The 22,947-nt window shown below is 39.6% G+C and overlaps 1 protein-coding gene and 1 long non-coding RNA gene across 2 annotated transcripts in view; both read left to right on the top strand.

Moving 5' to 3' along the window:
- LOC137497018 (DNA-directed RNA polymerase II subunit RPB1-like) overlaps positions 1–4,877 on the top strand; it is a 28,461-nt gene extending 23,584 nt beyond the window's left edge. The window contains exon 2 of the mRNA XM_068225448.1: positions 3,042–4,877. Within this exon, the coding sequence (XP_068081549.1) occupies positions 3,042–4,210 (1,169 nt within the window). The 3' untranslated portion in view covers positions 4,211–4,877. The remainder of the gene's footprint in view (positions 1–3,041) is intronic.
- Positions 4,878–5,391: 514 nt separating this feature from the next.
- LOC136858204 (uncharacterized) lies at positions 5,392–21,797 on the top strand. Its single transcript, XR_010858614.2, has 2 exons — positions 5,392–8,547; positions 21,006–21,797. It is a non-coding gene; the product is annotated as an uncharacterized lncRNA (long non-coding RNA).
- Positions 21,798–22,947: the final 1,150 nt, after the last annotated feature.

The raw sequence follows: 22,947 nt of genomic DNA, 5'->3' as shown, positions 1-22,947 counted from the left end.
GCGAGGTGGGCTGTTGATATGAAATCTATTGATTTTTGATGCAGAAAACTTCAGTTCTGTTTCTACGGACATTCCTGGTTTGCATGTGGTAGCAGTCTGCTCTACTGGAGCTTCTGTTGCCATTTCTTGTTTTGAGTTGGCAACAACCTGTCCAATTGGGACTTCTGTCTCCATTTTTTCATCTTAGGCTTGCTACTGGAGCTTCCATGGATGCCCTTGATGTTGAAATTTTTGAAATTGGTTTTTTATAAGCATCCATATTTCAATCAATCATAGGGTTTTTCGCCCTTCTAGGGTCCTGAGCGTGGTTCTCACCATCCGTGGTGAGGCATACAGCCAGACATTGTCCTCCCGTAACTCAGGCTCTCCATAGCAGAGACCAAGCCCCTCAGTCATCCATCCAGCAGTCCACCCCTGGCCCGAACCTAGCCAGGTTTGTTCTCCCTTCAGTAGGCCTACTCATGTGGTCTCCACTTGGCATTATCATGACTGAGTTCGCAGCCATGACTTTACCCCTAGGTTGGGATAGCCCCTTTCCCAACCCGAGGCTCATCCTCGCTACGTAGAGCAAAGTGATATGTTGGTTCTAGCACCCCGCAGTGAGCCTTCACCTCAATCACCAGGCCCACTTCCCCTGAACCACCGAATCACCCATGTGGAGCAACCATGGATGCCTCTCTAGCATGTGTGGGCGAGGCCTCCACTTCCAAGCCTCGACTTGGGCTAGTAACAATCACAATGCCTCAAGACGTTTTCTGGCAATAGCTGTTTTTGGTCCACAAGAGGGTACTTTATTTCCCTCAGACCCTCCAGACAAGTCTGGAGGGCCCCCCTATTCGCCACCTGGGACTCGCCCGATAGGGGAACAGGTAAGAAAACCCCCACGGGTAAGAATCACTCATAGTGCTGTGTTGTTACCTCCAGAGAATTTCACTCCAGTTTTGATTTTTTATACAGCAACTATGTCAATTTCTGTTTTTACGGAACACTGGGACTGAGTTTTAGGCATATTTTATCAAATATTTCGATTTTTTGATTTTCACACATTACTCTACCCCTGACCATTGCGCATAAATTAGCAGTATAATTTTCCACGTTCTGCCATTTTTAAAGGCACAACGAGAAATTTAAATGCCCCTTCCTCTTCGCTCCTCACAGAACATTATCCTGCACATGCATTTATGCCTTTTCACTGCATAATTTTGAAGCATGGTGTATGGCACCAACACAATACTGAAGAAGGAGGAGTGTGTAAACTACAATGCTAAGAGAATGGGAACAGGTTTGAGACAGATGGCACAGACTTGGAAAATGAAGGGTGTGCAGTTAGGTGGCTGTTCAGGTAGGCTTACTAATGCTACAATTACCAAGCTTACCAGCTATTATAGGAATGTTATTGTACAAAACACACCTAATGTTGCAAACATGAAAAATGCTTATCTATGTCACACTCTGCCATTACATGTCCACTGACAGTAAGCCCCAACATAAGAAATGCCCCCTAGGCTTAGATTTTTGGTGCTTCTATAACAAAATCATAGCAGAAGGTAAAGTACCACAGAGTCATGATAAAATGTTGGTCAAGCTTTCTGAAGCATTAGTGTATAAGATTACGCCTGTATATCAGAGGCTGGCCTCTGATGAAGTGCTATCCCGATGTGTCCGTGGTGCCACCCAGAATCAGAACAAAGTCTACATGCTAGCATCTGGAGAAGGAAACTTTTGTATCAAGAAAGAGACTTGAAATTGGTGTATGCAATGCTGTGGCAGAGTTCAATATGGGGTGCAGTGCAACAATAGACTTGAAGTCAGATATCAAAAGAACTTCAGTTCATGTGACAGAACAATCAGTCCTTAAGCTTGATGCTCGCAGGAAGTATGAAAGTCAGCAACTGTCCGGCGAAGGTCACAAACATGAAGAAAAAGGTTGCAAAATGGAAGACAGGTGACTTATGCTGCATGACAATTCTAATAAGTCAAGTGACAACATTCAAAAATATGCATGTTTTTAGAAAAAAAGCTATTTTCTCAGTTTCACATTTTCAGATGTATAAAATGTACTACGCATTACAGATATGATGCTATTATCTTGAAAATTTACATGAATATTCTGTGGTGCATTATCCATAAACATGTGTATTACTGTTATGATTGCAGTTCTTGGCTTGCCTGTAAAAAAAAATTCAAACCTTAAATTTCAATAGTTTTACAAAAAATAAACTTTGACTGGGATAAAATACTATCTCCACAGTAAATAATACAAAAATGATGGTCAGTTTCATTTATATAAGAATAAAGTACTAGATCATTATTTTAAAATGTGCTACCTGGATTGGTTTGATGCGCTTGGCATTTATAATATTTGAATAATTTGGATATAAATATAGGAAAATAATTCATATCTATGAAACTAGTAAAGCAACATCGATCAAATTTGGTACATATATTCATACTAATACATACTTTGAGCCAACCAAATATTAAGGTGATATCTTAAATTTTACAGGAATTAAGAAATTTCAGTCCCAGTGTCCCTTAAATTTTAGTCCAAATATTTAATTGTAAGTTGGTTATAATAATCTAAGTAGGTGTAATTTGTATAAACAGTACTGGAGGAATTTTTGAAGTTTTGCCTCTCTTTCCATATAATCAGAGTGTTTGATCATTCAAGGTAGGCTCAGTATCAACCATCTCAAAATTATCAAGACTACTGTATTAATGTTTAATATGACTAAGCAAACTAACTCCTCAGGTAGTAATTTTATACATCAAGTTTCATAATATAAATTTGGTTTTAAAAAAAGCATTGTTACATTTTCGCCTTCACCTTCTATTTCCCATCTAAATACTTTCATAAAGAGAGGTTTAAGCTTAACTTGTGTCATATTCAGCTTTACGATATTCATAACTGAACCATTTCTATTTCATAATGGAAGTATAACAATAAGTGGAAGGAGAGATAGGTCAGAAACTAAAGCAATTCTGGGTTGTCATAGCCTTGATAAGAACAGAGGTTAATATAACAATCCTTCTTATTGCAGGGCTCTGGTTCTGCCTGGTACTACTGCTCGTCTCTGTCCAAGCAAAACCTCAAGAAATTTGCCAAAATGCTGACAGTGAGGGCACACTTCTGCCCCATGAATCAGACTGCAACAAATTTTACCGCTGTGTGGATAAGAACCCTATTCTAGAGAAATGTCCAAGAGGTTTACATTTCAATCCAAGGTTAAAATTGTGTGACTGGCCATTGCGGGCCCGTTGTAATGTTAATACTGTTAACAGAGAAAACAGAGAAGGCAGGCAAGAATCAAAGTTGTCACAACTACAAAAACTATCGGGTAACCAGGATCCTTCAGCTCCAAACTGGTATTCCACAACTCCTGAGCCAAGGCCTTCTACTCCAAACTGGGAAACTTCAACTTCAACTTCCAACTGGAGACCTTCAACACCAAACTGGTATAGCTCAACTCCCAACTGGTATTCCACAACTCCTGAGCAAAGGCCTTCTACTCCAAACTGGGAAACTTCAACTTCAACTTCCAACTGGAGACCTTCAACACCAAACTGGTATACCTCAACTCCCAACTGGTATTCTACAACTCCTGAGCAAAGGCCTTCTACTCCAAACTGGGAAACTTCAACACCAAACTGGAGACCTTCAACACCAAACTGGTATACTTCAACTCCCAACTGGTATTCCACAACTCCTGAGCAAAGGCCTTCTACTCCAAACTGGGAAACTTCAACTCCCAACTGGAGACCTTCAACACCAAACTGGTATACCTCAACTCCCAGCTGGAGACCTTCAACTCCTGACTGGTCAACACCAAACTGGTATACATCAACTCCCTACTGGTCAACACCTAACTGGTATACATCAACTCCCTACTGGTCAACACCAAATTGGTACAGCTCAACTCCTGACTGGAGACCTTCAACACCAAACTGGTATACTTCAACTCCCGACTGGAGACCTTCCACACCAAACTGGTATACCACAACTCCCAAACCACAGTCTTCAACTCCAAACTGGGACACATCAATCACCTCTACACCTGCTTGGGAAACAACATCTGAAACAGAGCCAACAACTGAATCACCAACACCACCTGCACCTACACCAACACCAGATTCTATTTCAATTGTGGTGGACAGACCTGCTTCTTTGATTCTACGAGGACCTGTTTCCATTGACATTCCTAGGAAGTAATTAAGACAATGACAGATGTTATAATCAGTCTGAGCATCAAGCAAATTGTGCTGTCTTATACATGGAAGTATATGGAACTGTACTGGAAGGAACAGTTATTGATTTATTGATTGAAAATTTAAATATAAATTTAAGTAGTATGTGTATATATTGGTATTTTTACATAAGAATTTAGATATGGAGTCTGCATGTACCCGATACTATTTCTGGAAGAAACATTGCCAATGAGTTGTACCTTTAAGGCTGCCATGCCTGAACGCCAATCAATATTAACTATTAATTTCAGTACAAATCTGCCCAGCCTTCTACATTGGTTAAAACCATTAATATTCAAGCCAAATATATGTCGGATCACTAAAATACTTACAAACTGATTCTCTGATCCCCAATCACACACAAATTCATCAAACCATGTTCAATACTTACTTTACTGTTAAAGCCTTTCCGTTAGCATGCCTGACTGAATAAACATGGTAGGAGGTCCTCATCTCTCAGGTTTCACTGTTTTATTTGAATAATAATAGGTACATGAAGATGTTATCAATACATAATCAAACTACTGTATATACTGTAACTAACAAAACACTTTACATGGATAGAATAACTTGTAATATTCAACATTTCAAAATTGCAATAAAATTCACTGAGATGTTGTTGCTACTGCTTGCTTTCTCTTCTCTTTTTTTCTTTCTTTTTTGCTAATGAAAGTAAGTGGCATTTTACATACCTCCAGAAATGAAGGACATCCTGAGGTGACCCAGGCATACAGCTTCCAAGAAAATGAAATACTGCAGCTGCAAAACAGCACACAATTCTATGCTTTTCACCACTTTTCAATTTCTCAGTTTGTTGTAAACAGAAAATTTTAAAACACCAGAAAGCACAAACTCCACATCAGTAACTTGTATAGTTTCTAACAAGTGCATGATTGACAGGAAGAAATCAAAAGCCACATTTTGTATTCTCTAATAAAATATATAGTCATCTGCACATAGTAATGTAATAGAGACTTTCTGAGGCATCATATTTCTCAGATAGGTTTTTAGGCTTATGAAAGCACTAAATGACCTTTCTGCTTCACATGAGGAACTTGGCAACAGTAGTACAAGCTCCAGTAGAGTTTCTACATTACTGAATAGTTTCCTGCCATAAAATATAAAGTGTTTATACAGTAGATATATTATACAGAAAATATTTTACGAATAAAATTTGCAAGTCACATTCAAGAAGAACTGTACACCCAACAGCAATTATGTAACATGACAGATACCATACAGTAAACAATTAATACCGTACTTTCATAACATGCAATACCAAGAAGTTCATGGTCTCTCCTGTAATGGCAGCGATTGATGAATAGACGTTACCACCTACAAGCCAAATTGTTCATAAGAATACATCATAGACCCTACCATAAGGTTTGAGACTCACATCAATCAACCAGATGAAGTCAATGCAGAGAAGAAGAACGTCACTGAACCTACTGTTGAATATTTCAAAGAAAAGTATCACCTTACAGATATATCAGTCACTGGTTTGATGATCAGACCTAGAGGTGCCATCCTAAAACTTTCTGTAGACTCCTGCAAGCAGTTTGAACTTCCCAAAACTTTCATAACTTCCATGGCAATTAGTGCATTGAAAGGTTTTATATCCATTTTTAGGAACCACACATCATCATCATCATTTCAATTTCCCCTTGTCCAGCTCCTGTCATTTTGCATTGTTGATGGTACTTCTCCACCATTGCCTCTCCTTCTTCCACCACACCTCTTCAGTAGGTAACTGTATTCTATTCCAGTCTTCTTTTATTTTATTTTATTTTTATTTATTGTCTTGTTTTATATGACGGGACTCAGGCTACGGAGCCTTCTATTCTGTCCGACCATACATCCACCTACATGAAGAGTTAAATATACACTAAATAAATTATCTACAATTTAATACCTTAAGGTATCAATTGAATGTTTTAATTAACCTAATAACTTAGCTATGATCTAATCCTACTGTTATGAATAATTTTTTTTATTATTATTATTATTATTATTTATTAACCAGGTGTGACAGAGTTTCTTAAAGCGGAGGTGGTTTGACATGCTCCTAATTTCAGCAGGTAGGGAATTCCAAATTCGGCTGGTGGCAATTACAAATGATCTACTATAGCCAGTTGAGCGGTGAATGGGAATGCTTAGCACTGAGGTGGTGGATGATCTGGTAGGAATACTAGAAGGTGATGCTAGGTAATGGAATTGTGTGGCAAGGTATTCGGAAGTGTTAAGGTTCAGTATACGATGTAACAGGGAAACAGTGTATAAATTTCATCGCTCTCTTAAGCAGAGCCATGAATGTCTAACAAATGCGGGAGAAATATGGTTAAACCTTGGTATATCTGAAATAAATCGAACACATGTGTTATGTGCCTTTTGGAGCTTGATGGAAAGTGAGGTGTTCAGGTTACTGTATACTATGTCACAGCAGTCGAATATTCGCATTACCATACTTTGGATAAGCAGTTTTCTTACATTTTGGGGGAGAATATCTCTAAGTTTCTTAAGGGAATGTAAAGAATAAAACACTCACTGACATATACCCATTACATGATTATTCCAACTATGGTTTTTGTCCATTATCATCCCTAAGTTTCTAACTGTGTCTTTGAATTGTAATTGAGTGCCTCTTAATGTTACTGAGTGGGTATGTACGTCTGTGAGGTGTGTGTGGGTTTTCTGGGTAGCTAAAAGAATACACTGCGATTTTTGGGCATTGATTTTTAGTGCATGGTCATTGGTCCACTTACATATTCTTTCTAGGTCGTCATTCATATTATTTATTACAGTCGGTAAGTCATGAGGATGTGCATGTGTACATATTTGTAAGTCGTCTGCGTACACATTATATTGATGATGTTTAATTACTTGTGTTAGTCCTGAAATGAAGATTGAGAATAGGAATGGCGCTAGCACTGACCCCTTTTGTATTCCAGTCTCTACAGATTGCCATGAAAAGAGATTTTCACCTCTTGATACACACTGCCGGCAATCAGAGAGATGGGAATACATCCAGGATAGTGTACTTTGTGAGAAATTAAGAGCATGTAATTTTGCCATCAGTATGTCTGTGTCAACGCAGTCAAAGTCCTTACTAAGGTCTAGAAGAGTTAGATCAGTAACTTCTCCCTTATCCATAGCTACTCCTATGTCGTTTGTAACTTTAAGTAGTGCTGGGATTGCTTCTAAAATCAGACTGGTATTTGTCAAGAGGTATATTGTTATTTAAATATGTGGTTACTTGTCTGTGAACTATTTTCTCCAAAGTTTTGGAAAGAAATGGTAAAATGCAAATGGATCGAAAGTCTTTGGGTTCCACGGGTTTGCTGTTCTTTGGGAGTGAGAGAACAATTGCACATTTCCAAAGGGAATGGAATATGCTGAGGTATTAATGATGTGGGTTAGAGTTGGTAGGATTACGTCTAGAGTTTTTAACAGTAATTGTGGAACAATCTCGTCACATCCTGTCGCAGTTGTCTTTATTCATCGTGCAATTTGTCTCACTTCTGCAGGAGTTACAAGTGAAAAATATAACTGTTCTTCTCCATTGTTAGTATTTTCACTGTGTAGAATTTTGTTAATCGTCTGTTCTTTTGTTGTCTCATCAATGTTAACGAGTCTTGTAATAAAGTATTGGTTTAAATGATATAGTGGTAGTTTAATGTTGGCAGTATGTATTTTATTTCCACCTATACCCATTTTTTTAACGGTTTTCCAGATTGTTGTCGTGTTCCGGGTTAGTAAAATATTCTGTGAGTGTCTTATTTTAGCATCCCTTATGGGCTGTGTGGTCTTGTTATGAAGGGTCTTGTACAGGTCAAAATTGTTTGGTACTTGGGTAGTTTTAGATTTTCTGAAAGCTTTGTCTCTCTCCATCATTAAGTCTCATATTTCCTGAGTCATCCATGGAACCGCAGGGTGTGTTGCACGAGGAGTGTGTTTTGGCATGTGTTTATTGCTTGTTTAACTCTCGTGGAGCCAGGCGGTACTGCGAGCATCCACCCTTTAAATTGCCTGAGCCGATGAGATCAGCCTTTAAATATCCGGTCGGAACTTGCCAGAGCCGATTACATCGGCCGGCTTAAAATTCTATGATAAACATAATTTTGTGGCAGCCTATAGTGACGTGCATACTTTTGTGACAACCTATAGTAAAGGGGCTACAAGTTATTGGAATTTCTAAGAGGGTGTTCTAGCTTTCACAAGAGTTGTTTCCTGTGTTTAGAAATACCGCTAACCGGTCAGTACGAGATTGCTCCTTGCAGTGAGTGGATTCTTGACAGCAAAATGGTAAGTGGTTCATGTGATATATTGTCAGCAGGTATTGATGACGATAAATTAATGGAATATTTGGAACAATGCAAAGTGAACGCATATGATTTATCGGATAGCGATGGTGAATTTAGTTCAGAGAGTAGTGATGAAATTATATCAGACATGCCACCGGGATCACCACAGCTAAAGAAGAGGCGTTTATTTGTTTCTAATGGCAGTAAAGCTACTGTGAATAGTGTGGCTGATGAAACTAGTGATGACGAAGATGATGATGATGATGATGTCTCTGGAGAACATTTTGTGGAAATTTATCCCAATGAACCTGACAACGTTCCTCAGCCTCCTATTTCGTTCATAGAACTTCCTGGACCTAAACATGCTCCTCCTCCTGATTCTCCACCCATATCATACTTAAATTTATTTTTCACTTTTTCCCTGCTAAACCTTATAGTCACAGAGACCAATCGCTAAGCTGACCAACTCCTTACTTGTAATGAACTGTCACCCAATTCCCGCTCTCGATGTTGGAGACGCACTACAATTGATGAAATAAGGGCATTCATTGCTGTCATCATGAATATGGGACTGATAAGGAAACCTACCATTGTTTCGTACTGGAGTACTGTAGACCATTTCATTACCCCTTGGTTTGGTGAAATTTTCTCAAGGAATAGGTTTCAGCTTCTTTTGAAATTATTTCATTTAGTTGACAACAGTAAGCTTTCTCCTCCTGGCTCTCCAAACTATGATCCCTGTGCTTGAATCCAGCCACTTGTAGATCATGCTAATAGTCTATTTAGACATCATCACACTCCTCATCAGCAAATTTCCATAAACGAAAGTTTAGTTGGAACTAAATGCTATACACAACTACTCCAATACATGCCAAATAAGCAGCATTACAATTGGGGAGATAAAATTGTGGATGTTTTGTGATGCAGTTAGTAAGTATTGTGTTGGTTTTTGTACCTACCGAGGAGCAAGATCCACTGAAGATAGAAACGAAATCAGAAGTAAGGGATTTCCATGAAAATAAAATCTATAACCTCAACTATTATTTTTTACTTTTTAATGACTCAGAACTATACAATCTAGTCCACACATATAAAATTTCTCTTCACTTTTTGCCATACATCGATATATACATGAATTTTATCGGCAAATAAAATTGTCTTATTTTTATTAGTGTCATATGTTTGAATTTTAATTATTTTTTATTTTTACCGTTCAAAGCAATTATTTTATAGAATTATAATTAGAAATAAATTCTACATTATCACGTATATTCTTTTGCATCGCAGATGATATTTTTAAAGTAGATATTGAGAGAGAAAGTGCAAAAATGTTTTTCTCTTCCTAAAAATAAATGTTATCGACAACTATATTATCAACAATAATACTTGCAAATTCTTTATATCACTCTAAATCAGTTGTTTATTTTATGTAGTCGAAGTGTAGAAAATTTCTTGCCGGTATTTGACATACACCGGTAGATATACACGAATGTTAAAATGCATGTAAATCCACTAAAAACGGCCTGGCACTTTACAGTAGTAGAATGATTCTTTTTTCTTTGCGCTAGTTTGAGCATCTAATTTTGAAAAATGCTGTTTGTATCATGTCAACTATCACTTGAGATTTTAAAATTGTTTATATATTACACCATGTTTTGCGAATGGAGGAAAAGTCAGACGGATAACTAAACAAGTACAGTTTACTGAAATACTCTTATATTTACCCTATTTTGCTAATATAAAATGTGCATTGCAACTACAAAACAACAAAAATAATGGGTACAATATAAAAATAATTTTTTAATAGTAATAGTAATAATTACAATAATGAAAATGGGAGCTCTTATGAAATTTTATTTTAATTGGTAAATTTTGTCAAAAGTTACTCAAATGTAAAATTATTGTTCCATTTACCACAAAAGACTTCTGAGAAAGAGAAAATACAGTCTTCTAAACACACAACTTCACTAATATGTAGACGAACTCTAATCATAATGAAATGTAAGAAGTTGTTTCGAATTCATATGTCAATATGTTCATTTGCACGTAAACTTATAATATATAATAAAATATTGAAAATATCACTTTTGTCAAGCACATGTTTGTCTTAGAGCTCACTGAGTGACAACATCTACTGAAACATGCTGATCGAAAATATCATAACTTCTCTGACTTAGACATATAATACTGCCATCTGTTTAAATACTCTCGTAACTAATACATGAAGAAACACGATGTAACCACCAGAATGCGAGCATAGCTCGTTCTCGATTTTTAGTGAATTGTCAAACCTTACTACGGGCTATGCCCGCAGCGCGGCCTGAACGTAATTTCGGCCACTGCGAGTATAGCTCGCAGTTAGACTGGAAAGAGTTAAGAATGTCAGTATTGAGGTCACCTAGTAATAAAACATGCTCATACCTGGATAAGAGGTCTAGTAGGATGTCCTCAAGGTCGGTGATGTATGCAATCTTTGGTGGGCGATACACTACACTCAGTAAGCACTTTTCACTTGTAGAGCCTCAATTTCTATGCACATGAACTCAGGCCTTGTGCAGTATTCACTAATTATTTTGTAGATTATTTTATATTTTAGGTCGTTCCTAATATACATAGCTACTCCGCTGCCGGCTTTACCTGTACGATAATTTCGGATCATAGTATCGTTTTCGAGGTGGACGAGAGAATCTGACAACCAAGGTTTTATCTAGGTTTCCCCATTCATGGCGATGTGAGGGTTGACATTAGCAATTATGTTAAGGAGTTCATGGAAGTGAGGAATTTGAACGTTAGCATATACTACCTGTAAGGAATTTGGGAAGTTGTTAAAAGCATTTGTAAGGCGATTAGTTTTAGGGGGATGGATAGGTATGGGAGCGGAGATTTTGCTCAGCTGACCACCAGTAACGTTGCCGAAAACAGAAGCATGTGCAGCACTCTCACTTTGAGTTGCCAACCTGTACGCTATCTTGCCTAGTTATTACAGTACTGTATATGTAAATCACACGATATTTCACACCATTGTGTTTCACAATAATTGTACCGTCTATTGTCCAACAATTGGACACAGAAAATCTAGTGATCGCTTCTTACAACAGTTTCATCCTGATTGACGTGAGGTCTTCTCTGATTGTTTTGACTATTCCTTTCAGTTTCTTTTTAGATTTGAATAGTTTGCTCCATTTGCAGTATGATACAAACTTCACTATTATCAGATGTAGCTTATCTATACTCATCTTACCTACCCTTTGACTTCTGTCTATGTCCTCGTGCGTTAAATGTACTCCACTGTCAGCTAGCTCGATGACAATTTTGTCCGTGTCCTCGCGAGTCGATTCCCGCACCCGTAATACACGCAGTGATTGCCACCGCTGATATTGCTCGAGAGCATCACTCTTAGTTTCAAGCTGTTCCCTGAGGTCTGATATTGTCTTGTCTCTGGCCTCGGGCACTTCCCTCGTCTCGATTACTTTGGTATTAAAGTCTATCGTAGCTTTAAGCTGCTCTATGATGGCCCTAGCTACCTGGTCTTGTATGATGTTGGCTAGTGTGACGAGTGTTTCCTTGTCTCTCAAAGCTTCCTGTAGAGCGCGCTTCACTGGGCTGTCTGCTGTTGCTACCTGACCTTTCCCTAGCATGGCTGTTTACAAGAAATATTATGATGTTAATTACTTGTGACACACTTTGAACTGGCTATTCATAGTATGGTGGTTTTACTTATCACTTAGTTGAAAGTTCCACACGTAAATGCCGATCTTATACCTTCAAATCACTGATAAACCTGGAGATTGAAACACACGCTACTAAGCACTGGTCGCCATCTTGCACTTTTCTTATACTGTTCTTGACAGAGTCTATTCATCTTGCCCTGGGCCTCCCTCTTGCTTTTTCTCCTTGATCTTAGCCTCAAACACCTGTTTTATATCCTTCCCTCCTCCATCCTCATCATCCTCGTCATCATCATCATCATCATCATCATCATCATCATCATCAAAATCATCATCATCAATGTCCCACTCCAGTTGCTCAGTTTTTCTACTCCTATGTCCGGCTCCTTGGCTAAATGGTTAGCGTGCTGGCCTTTGGCCTCACGGGTCCTGGGTTCGATTCCCGGCAGGGTCGGGAATTTTAACCATCATTGGTTAATTTCGCTGGCGCGGGGGCTGGGTGTATGTGTCGTCTTCATCATTCATTTTGTCTTCGTCACGATGCGAAGGTCGCCTATGGGCGTAAAATAGAAAGACCTGCACCTGGCGAGCCGAACTTGTCTTAAAAGCCATGCGCCATTTTTTCTACCCCTGTTTCCTTTTCTGACCTCAACATTTTTTACTCTGTCTCTCCTTTTCTTCCCTACCATACTCCTCAGCAACTTCATCTCACTGGCCTGAATTTTACTCTCATCTCTTGCTGTCAATGTCCCAGTCTCTGATGCATACATTAATTTAGGGGTATAGTACATGTGTACATTATACCTTTACATTCTCTGTTCCACAATAAGCTCTTTACATTCTGGAAGAATGTATTTTCCACTTGTACCCTTCTGGTGATCTCCCTATCCAGACTTGCATCTGGCATTATTTCACTTCCCAAACACTTAAAACATTCAACAACCTCAAGGTTTTGTCCTCTAATACTAACAATTCATTTTCCTTCTCTTTCTCCTCTTGTCTTCACCACTGTTTTGCTCTCCTCCACACTGATTTTCATATCATATTTCTCAATATCGTCATTTAAAGCCTCTATTTGGATTTGCACTTCTGTACTGTTGACCTCCCAGATCACTATGTAATTTGTAAACAACAATATTTTCACATGCCCTCTATATGTTGCCTTTGTTTCTTTTAGAATTTCATCCATAACCATTTTAAACATAAGTGGAGACAATACATTTCTCTGTCTTAGTCCAGTTTGGTTTCTAAACCAACAATTATTGTTCTCCCCACTGGAGTCTGGACACAACTGGAACAGTTTTTAAACATTGCTTTCACTAATTCCCTTGATAGCTTTCCACATCCTTTTCTTTCCAGAGTTTCCTGCACCTTTTCTCTATTGTATGCTTTCACTAGATCAAGAATACCATCACCATATCTTTTCCATATTCCCCATTGTTTCCCCAAGAGTAATCTCATGGTAAATGTAGGGTCTATCATTGGGCTGCCCTGTCACTTTCCACTTTTATCCTCCTTTCTATTATTCTCTCCAATTTTTGGATACTTGTAACAACAATGTGATTCCTCAATAACTGTCACATAACTTCCCGTCACCTTTCTTAAATACTGGTATTATTACACCCTTACACCAATCATCAGGTACTTGTTTTTTTCTTCCATATACACCTTAGCAGCCTATATAACCAATGTAGACCAATAGGTCCTGCTGCCTTTATCATTTCCACACCTATTTCATCCATCCTTGCTGCTTTTCCTGTTTTCATTTGCTTAACAGCTATTTCCACCTCTACCATTGCAATATCACTCTCCGTTTCTGGATCATCCGTATTTACCACTGCACTCTCTTCTGCATCATTTCTCACATTCAGAAGTTAATTGAAGTAATCTTCCCACCTATTCTTTATCTCCTCTGGGCTTGTTATTACATTTCCACTCTCTTCCTTCATTTGTTTTGTGTAGATTTTTTCTTTTCTCTTATATTTTTTATCAATCCATACATCCTTTTTCCACCATTTACATATTTTTCCAACTCTTGTGTGAATCTCTCCCAACATGTTTTCTTTTCCTCCTTTACCACGGTTTTACTTTTAATTTCCTGTTACTTAATCTTACTTCCTTCTTTCCTCTCTCTGTTCCATTCCTGCCATGCTTTCTTCTTTTGTTTTACAACCTCCTTCATCTTTTCATTCCACCAAGGTCTCTCCTTTTCCTTCACTCTTGCCAAAGTTCTTCTCTGCACAGCTGTTTTTAAATTTGGTCCATTCTTCTTTTACACTTTCCATTTCTGAAATAGGGATGTGCTGTTTTAATTCCTTCTCAAATTTCTCCTCAGTTCCTTTAGCTTTTAATTTCCATAATTTTGTTTTCTTCTGTCTTATTTCTTTTACTCTCATAATTTTATGTATTGTCAATTTTGCTACCATGCTCTGTGATTTTCATTAAATGCTTCATCTGGTAGTGCTGTTATGCCTATTCACTGTTTATGATTTGTTTTCTCAACCAAAAAAAATCAACTGTTTTTGTTCTTCTTTCACCCCAGCCATCTAGTGATCTTTCTACTACCGTATTCTTCCTTCTAAACCAAGTGTTAGCCATAATTATTCTGTTTCTCTCACAAAAATCAATTAACCTATCTCCCTCACTATTTCTTTTTCCATATCCAAAAGGACCAATCAACTTCTTATTTCTCAATTTTGTCATTTCCAACCTGGGCAGTAAGGTCTCCCATGAATATCACTTTCACATTGGGGATTACTTCCTCGAGTGTATCCAAGAACTCCTCCATATTTTCCTCACAGTTTCCAGTTTGGGGTGCATGAACTTGGATGAAATCTCTCACTCCTTTTTCTGACCTTAGTCAAACTCTGATTATTCTGTCACCAACATAGTCTATCTTATCCACATAGGTTGTGTTAACTATCACTCCTACTCCATTCTTTGCCTCACCTCCTCCACTCCAGTACAGGGCGAATCCTCTAGTCATCTTCTTCACTCCCTTTCCCTACCACTTGACTCAGTTCCATCATTGCAACATTCTCTTTCTCTATAGAGTCTGACCTCTTCTGACTTTCTTATCAGGGTCATCACATTATTCCCTCCTTTATAACATTGGATGCTGGTTGCCCATTTATCACCACTCCCCCGGAACAAGAACTGGCGTCATCTGCAGGGTATGCCCTAACCTTTTCCGAGGCTAATATTTACCACCACTCATTTTTAGGCTATTTTTATAATAGGGTCACCACTCTCAAAGGCATTTTAGAGCTACTGCCAGCAAATATTCAGGCCGCCACTAACATGGGAAATAAACGTTGCTGATGAACAGTGTTCTCACACTATTCCCTGAATACTAGGCTCCCTCTTCCACAATCTCTATCGTTCTGAAGTCCATCTTCTCCACTGTAGATTCCACTGAGGAACCACACATATGGACCTTAAAAAACTCTTGTTTCTTTATTTATTTAATTCAATTTCTGCAAAGAATAGGCATATGCCTAACCAAAATTTGTAAGGTACTCCTTGTATTTGTGGCAGCCTACTGATGATGTAGGAGGAATTTAAAATATAGGGCATCATCAGCCTGTAGGTAACCTAGGTGTTTTAAAGTGAAACTTATTATTTTCAGTGTATTCCTTGTATGATTGGTTAGAAATAGGCTTTTGTGATAATTTTCTTATGTCTGTCGTAGTCATATTGTTTTGTGTTGTGTGTATCCTCCGCCGCCTGCAAGCTTCGCAACCCGCCTCGCATCGACTCTTCCAGATACCACGAGGTGTGGACTGCAGCGCGCTGATGTATCGTGTGACGTAAGCCAGCGGGTATAAATTGAGGCGACGTCTTCTCCATTCTAGGCACTCAGCAGTGTCCAGCGATCAGACTACACCGTATGTCAGACACGAAGGTACCATCTTAAAAGTGTACTGAACAGGTGGACTAATTCTGATCGAGAGGTCTCACCTCAGGACATCTTCGCCTCAAGTTATCCTGCCTCCCGTATCACCGATATACTTCCTGCCTAGCATTCTGCTACTCGTGAACTTTGCCACAAGTTCCCTTCAAGTTCTCAAGCTTCTGCCTAGCATTCTGCTACCACGAACTTTACTCCAGGTTCCCTTTATAATTCTCCAAACTACAGATAGTCCTCAGCTATCACGAACATTCATTCCTTCGGACATCCTATCTCATCAAGATAAAACTCAGTGTACATATAGATATTAATGTATATAAATGTAAATATTTCTCTGACCATTAGTCAACTAGTTTATGTTGTTATTTAACGTGTACAGCACTTCAAGCAGCAAGTCAAATTTTGTTCACTTTGTACATACTGTGTGAATATTTACCAACTAATAAACTTTTATGTTGTGGTTTGTATATCGTGATTCTTGTATACAACACAACAATATGGCAACGAGGAAAAGTTAGAAATGCCATCAACAATATGGCGACAAGGTAAAGTTCGAAACACCATCATTAACATTATAACAAGGACACTTCAGAACTTTATTATTCGCGACAGTATGATGAGAACAAGTAACATATTCGCCACCGTGACACGTTATGTTCCCTCACCTCACTAGGACAATATTACACTTCCACATTTGTGAAGTGCCATTATTCCAAGTGTGTCCACCCAGTCGAACTGCGAACACCAGCCCAACATTTCACATGCAGGACACAGCACCTGTTTCTCTAGTGCATTCTTTCTCCACCCCGGCTCTCCCCTACGCTCACTGAAGGTCAAGCTTACAGCTGGTTCTACTACACCCTGCTTCAAACGTTGTGCTCACTGTGTCATCCGCACGCATGGCTAATACGGAACAATTAGCAGCTATATTGCAGGCTTTGTAAAAGCAGCAACAGCAATTTATGCAACAGCAGCAATCAGCATTGATTACAGCCCTTCAGGCTCTCTCTTCATCTCCACAGAACACTGCCGTTCCTGCCTTTTCTGCCTTTGAGCCAGAGAAAGAAGAATGGTTGGTATATTTTGCTCGCCTTCAACAGCATTTCATCTGTCGCGCCATTACGGACGAGAAGCGCCAACAAGCTCTTTTTCTCAGTTCTGTAGGAAATGCAACCTGCGAATTACTTCAGAAATTAAGCCCAGGAGAACAGATATCGGAAGTTCCTTTCGCACATCTCCTAGCTCGCCTCAATGAGCATTATGCTAAGGATCCCCACACTGTAGCAGCTCGCTATAAATTTTTTCAATGCAGAATGAAACCGCACCAGATTCACACAGAATGGATTGCGGAATTATGTGGTCTCGCCAAGAGTTGCAAGTTTGTCTGTTCTAAGGATGGTTGTAGCACACCCTACACGGATTCGCTCATTTGGGACATGGTCATTCTCCATACCCACCAAGACAAAGTTTGTTTCGACGCTGTCAAAAGTAGTAACTCTTCTTTAGAAGTACAGCGTATTGCCACAGTCTATGAAATCACTACTAAGACTGCAGCTGAAATAGCTACCAAACATGAAGTCGCTCAGGTATCTCATAAGGCCAGCAAGCATTCTGCTCCTTCGAACTGCCAGGTCAGCTCGCTCACTTCGAAGCGTTCCCAACAAGTTCATTCTCGCTCTTCTATGAAGACACACATTCATAAGAAAGCTCCTCAGCTCCTGCCTTCCTGCAGAGGATGTTTTAAGCATCACAAACGCTGTGACTGCCACTTTTTCAAGTCCACCTGTGATCGGTGCCATAAAATAGGGCATATCAAGACTGTCTGTCAAAGTACGTCCCGCCCTGCCCGTACTCCTCCTGTGAAGAACACTACTCAAAAGACAACAGGACATGGAAGTTGATCAAATCAGCCTCATTCTACCTACAAGTAATTCGAGTAAGATCATCATTCTGATCGCTTTCCCAGATCACTCGACTGATTTTCAGTTAGATACTGGATCGCCTGTCTCCATCATCAATCTTGCTACATATCACAGCTTAGGATCGCCGTCATTCTCTCCTGCAGATGTCCAGATTGTTACTTTTAACAAGAAGAAGATATTAAAGGCAAAATCACTGTTCCTGCAAGTTATAAAGATATTCATAAAGTAGTTACCTTACTGGATGTCAATAACTAGACCACATCCAACATTCTAGGCATGGATCTCTTCAATTTATTCAGATTTCAAGTACATGACGTCAATGTCATCTCCGCCTTGCAACCTACCTCTGATGTCACTAATCTACTAGAGCAATTTCCTGAAGATTTCGACTCCACCCTAGGCACAGCCAAAGGCTACACAGCTCATATCCAGCTTAAATCAGGAGCCAAGCCTCGCTTTTTTAAAGCACGTCCAGTCCCACTTGCACTTCAGAATTAAGTCACACAAGAACTACAGAGATGGCTAGCAGCCGGTATCATAGCTCCAGTCAATTCCAGTAAATGGGCTACTCCGCTAGTCATAGTTAAGAAAGCAAATGGCAATATCTGCATTTGTGGTGATTTTCGCTCTACAATCAACTCTCAGATTGAAACAGACGTTTTTCCAATTCCCCGTCCTGAAGACTTATTTCGCCGTTTAGCCGGTGGACAGTTCTTCTCTAAAGTGGATCTCAAAGAAGCTTATCTCCAGCTACTCTTAGATGAAGAATCTAAACAGTGCCTCACACTGAACACCCCTCTTGGTCTGCTACAGCTCCAGTGCTATCTTTCGGTGTACCTTCCTCCACTGCGATTTTCCACTGATATTTAGAACAACTTACTGCCTCCATTCCCGGTTGTGCTAATTACCTTGATGACATTATTGTGACTGGAAAAGATCATCAAGATCATTTGAATAATCTGCGCCTGCTTCTCACCAAATTGAAAGAAAATGGCCTATGTGCTAATCTTGCTAAGTGCACCTTCTTTCAACCTCAAGTTCAATACATAGGTCATATCATTGATAAACATGGCATTCGGCCCAGCGAACAGAACATCTCTGCCATTACCAACACGCCTTCACCACAGAATCTCAAGCAACTACAATCCTCCATCGGAAAAGCTAACTATGACAGCAAGTTCATTCCACACTTTGCTTCAGTAGCAGCTCCTCTGAATGCCTTATGCAAGAAAGGTGCTAAATTTCATTGGTCTCAGCAATGTCAGCGTGCCTAGCAGACCATCAACAAGGCCCTTGTACACGTTGTCAAACTTACTCATTTTCAGCCCGGTAAGCTACTCACTCTTGCCACAGATGCATCTGATTATGGACTCGGCACCGTTCTCTCCCAGAAGGATCGCCACAGACAAGAATGTCCTATAGCCTTCGCTTCCAAGACACTCAACGAACACCAACATCACTACTCTCCGATAGAGAAAGAAGCCTTAGCTATTATCTTTGGCATTTGCTGCTTCAATGAGTATCTATATGGTAACCATTTCCTTATCATCACTGATCACAAGCCTCTTGTTCACTTATTCCATCCTGGTAATAAGATCCCTGAACATTCTCTACAAAAACTTCAGAGATGGTCAATATTTCTCTCTGACTACTCCTATCAGATTGACTATCATAGCACATCCCAGCATTGTAATGCTGATGCTCTCTCTCGCCTACCTGCTGGTCCCGATACTACTTTTGATACTCAAGAATCTGAATGTCTTCAGTTAGACATTGAACTTGAAGACACAGTCTCCAGTTTTCCCATTGCCGCCACTTGCTTCGCCAAAGCGACTGATAAGGATAGTACACTAGCTACAATTCATACTTATATCCGCAATGGTTGGCCTCTTCAACATAAGCTTCCTACCAGCCTTGCACCTTATCATTGTCTTCAGCATCGTCTCACAGTTCATGCCAGAGTAATCCTATTAGAAACAGGCACCCTATTCCGAGTGGTTGTCCCACTTAGTCTGCGCAAGCAAGTTCTCACCTTGTTACATAAAGGTCATTGGGGAATATCCCGCACCAAGCAACTCGCCTGTCAACACTGTTATTGGCCTGGTATTGACGCCAACATCGAGAAACTCATCTGCCACTGCGAACCTTGTCAAGTACATCGGAACACACCGTCGTCTGACCTCGCTCAATGGCCTCCTGCTAATTCTCCTTGGGAAAGAGTACACATAGACTTCGCCGGACCTTTTCTCAACTCTATGTGGCTCGTCGTGACAGACTCTCTATCTAATTTTCCTTACGTCGTAGAAATGCATTCTACAACTACGGAAGCTACCATTCGCACACTTCAGAAGATTTTCACTACTGAAGGTTTACCTCAAGTGCTAATTTCAGACAATGGACCTCAATTTAGTGCCACTAAATTCCAGGACTTTTGCACTCATAATGGCATTCGGCATATTTTGGCACCTCCTTTTCATCCACAATGCAATGGTGAAGCTGAACGTTTTGTCCAGACTTTCAAGAAAAACATGAAGTTGTATCTTCAGGTTTAACCAAGGATCAGGCATTATTACAACTCCTCGGCAGATATAGAACTATGCCTGGTACTGACAAACTCACTCCAGCTCACAAGCTCCATGGACGCCCTGATAGAACTTTGCTTTCTTTGTTGCAGCCTCTTCCTGCCCAGCCGCATTGTTCGCAACCAAAGTTCAACACCGCCAACAAAGTGTATGTCCGGACTTTCAAGACCAATCCTCCCTGGATACCTGGTATCATCTGCCGTACCTTGGGACATCGTCTCTACAACATCCAGACCGCAGAGAAACACATCTGCCGCCACCAGGACCAGATCCGCCTCCACTACCGTCCATCTCCCTCTGTTGATTCCCTTATCACACCTCAGAAATCCATCGCAGAAAGAGCTCTGGACCATTTAATCACGATGGGTTCTTTTCAGGACGATTCTACGCTGCTCCACCTCGACCAGGCTCCAGACAACAAAACAAACATGGCCGACTCTCCAGCACAGCATCGCTGCCGCCACCAGCACAGTCGCCGCTTCACGCCGTACCAGCGTAATTAGGAGGGGAGGGTGTTGTGTGTGTTCTCCGCCACCTGCATGCTCCGCAACCGCCTCGCATCGACTCTTCCAGATACCACGAGGTGTGAACTGCAGCGAGCTGACGTATCGTGTGACGTCAGCCAGCGGGTATAAATTGAGGCGATGTCTTCTCCACTCCAGGCACTCAGCAGTGTCCAGCGATCAGACTACACCATATGTCAGACACAGAGGTACCCTCTTAAAAAAGTGTACTGAACAGGTGGACTAATTCTGATCGGGAGGTCTCACCTCAGGACATCTTCACCTCAAGTTATCCTGCCTCCCGTATCACCGATATACTTCCTGCCTAGCATTCTGCTACTCATGAACTTTGCCACAAGTTCCCTTCAAGTTCTCAAGCTTCTGCCTAGCATTCTGCTACCATGAACTTTACTCCAGGTTCCCTTTATAATTCTCCAACTTACAGATAGTCCTTAGCTATCGGACATCCTATCTCATCAAGATAGAACTCAGTGTACATATAGATATTAATGTATATAAATGTAAATATTTCTCTGACCATCAGTCAAGTAGTTTATGTTGACATTTAACGTGTACAGCACTTCAAGCAGCAAGTCAAATTTTGTTCATTCTGTACATACTGTGTGAATATTTACCAACTAATAAACTTTTATGTTGTGCTTTGTATATCGTGATTCTTGTATACAACATTTTGTATGCCCTTTTTAATAGTTTTATGAAAATTTAACACCAGTACATAATAATTCATTCATGACTGGATCTTAACATTTTCAAACCATCTTGCCCGAGATAGTGCAACTTGCAATTGGCTGTGACCGAATACCGTAAAACGGAGTAACTTCGGCCACTTCTCGTATATTTTGAAAATATATACATGGAATATTCCCTCAAATTTTCTGAAAAAAAAATAATATAAGTTCTGCCCTATTTTTCTTCACTGTTATGTATGTACATAATAGTAATTGTAATTCAGTAATGAATTATGATTATTGAAAAAGCGGCCGGAGTTACCCCATGTTTTGGGGTAACTATGACCACCGTACAAAGAACTCAACAAACAAAGTTTTCTCCAACTTAGTGTTACTTCGGCCACCATAAAAGTTTTTTAAAAACTTGTAAAATGCCCGATATCAATAATCAGCAAAAAAATTAAAACCATTCAGGGTAAACCAGACATATAGTGATCAAATTTACAAGATATTCCCAAACTCACATTTTCCCCCAAAAAAGAAACATGTTTATTTAACTTAAGCCTATAAGCATTGAATGATACAAAAATTATGTATTATATTATGTAACTATTTTTAATGGCATGAAAGATAATCAAGATAGCAAAATCATATTCTCTTGAGTCCAATGTATGAAGAAAGAAACAAGTTGAAAAAAGAAAATACTTTTGGATTGTTCTCACAATACACTGGCTTCTAAAATATATCTGGCCTGTCAATTAAGTTCTTGAATTTGTATTGCCCACGTCTGACTGGATCCCGAACTTTCAATTTCCTGACAATATCATCTTTCTGGACGTCACATTCATCATCAATAACTAGGAAGGTGAAGTACACATCCTTTCCAGCTTTCTTCCTCAAAAAAGTCACTACCAAGTGCTCTCCAGTTTCTTTAACTTCTCCATCATGAAATCGCAGAATTTTGTCCTTGGAAAATTTTACAAGTACGAAGTTGCCTACTTCATATTCATCAGTCCCATCTACTTGCATTTCCAAACTTGCCGTCCTGTCTTCAGTTAAAATTCTCTCTCCTTGGCTGCAAAGTTTATCATTTCCTTCAAGCTGCTCCTGTTCATCTTGGGGATGCT

Source organism: Anabrus simplex, chromosome 1 (assembly GCF_040414725.1).
Source record: "Anabrus simplex isolate iqAnaSimp1 chromosome 1, ASM4041472v1, whole genome shotgun sequence".
NCBI lineage: Eukaryota > Metazoa > Arthropoda > Insecta > Orthoptera > Tettigoniidae > Anabrus > Anabrus simplex.
Note: the sequence above shows the minus strand (reverse complement) of the source record. Positions and strands in the feature narration are given on the sequence as shown.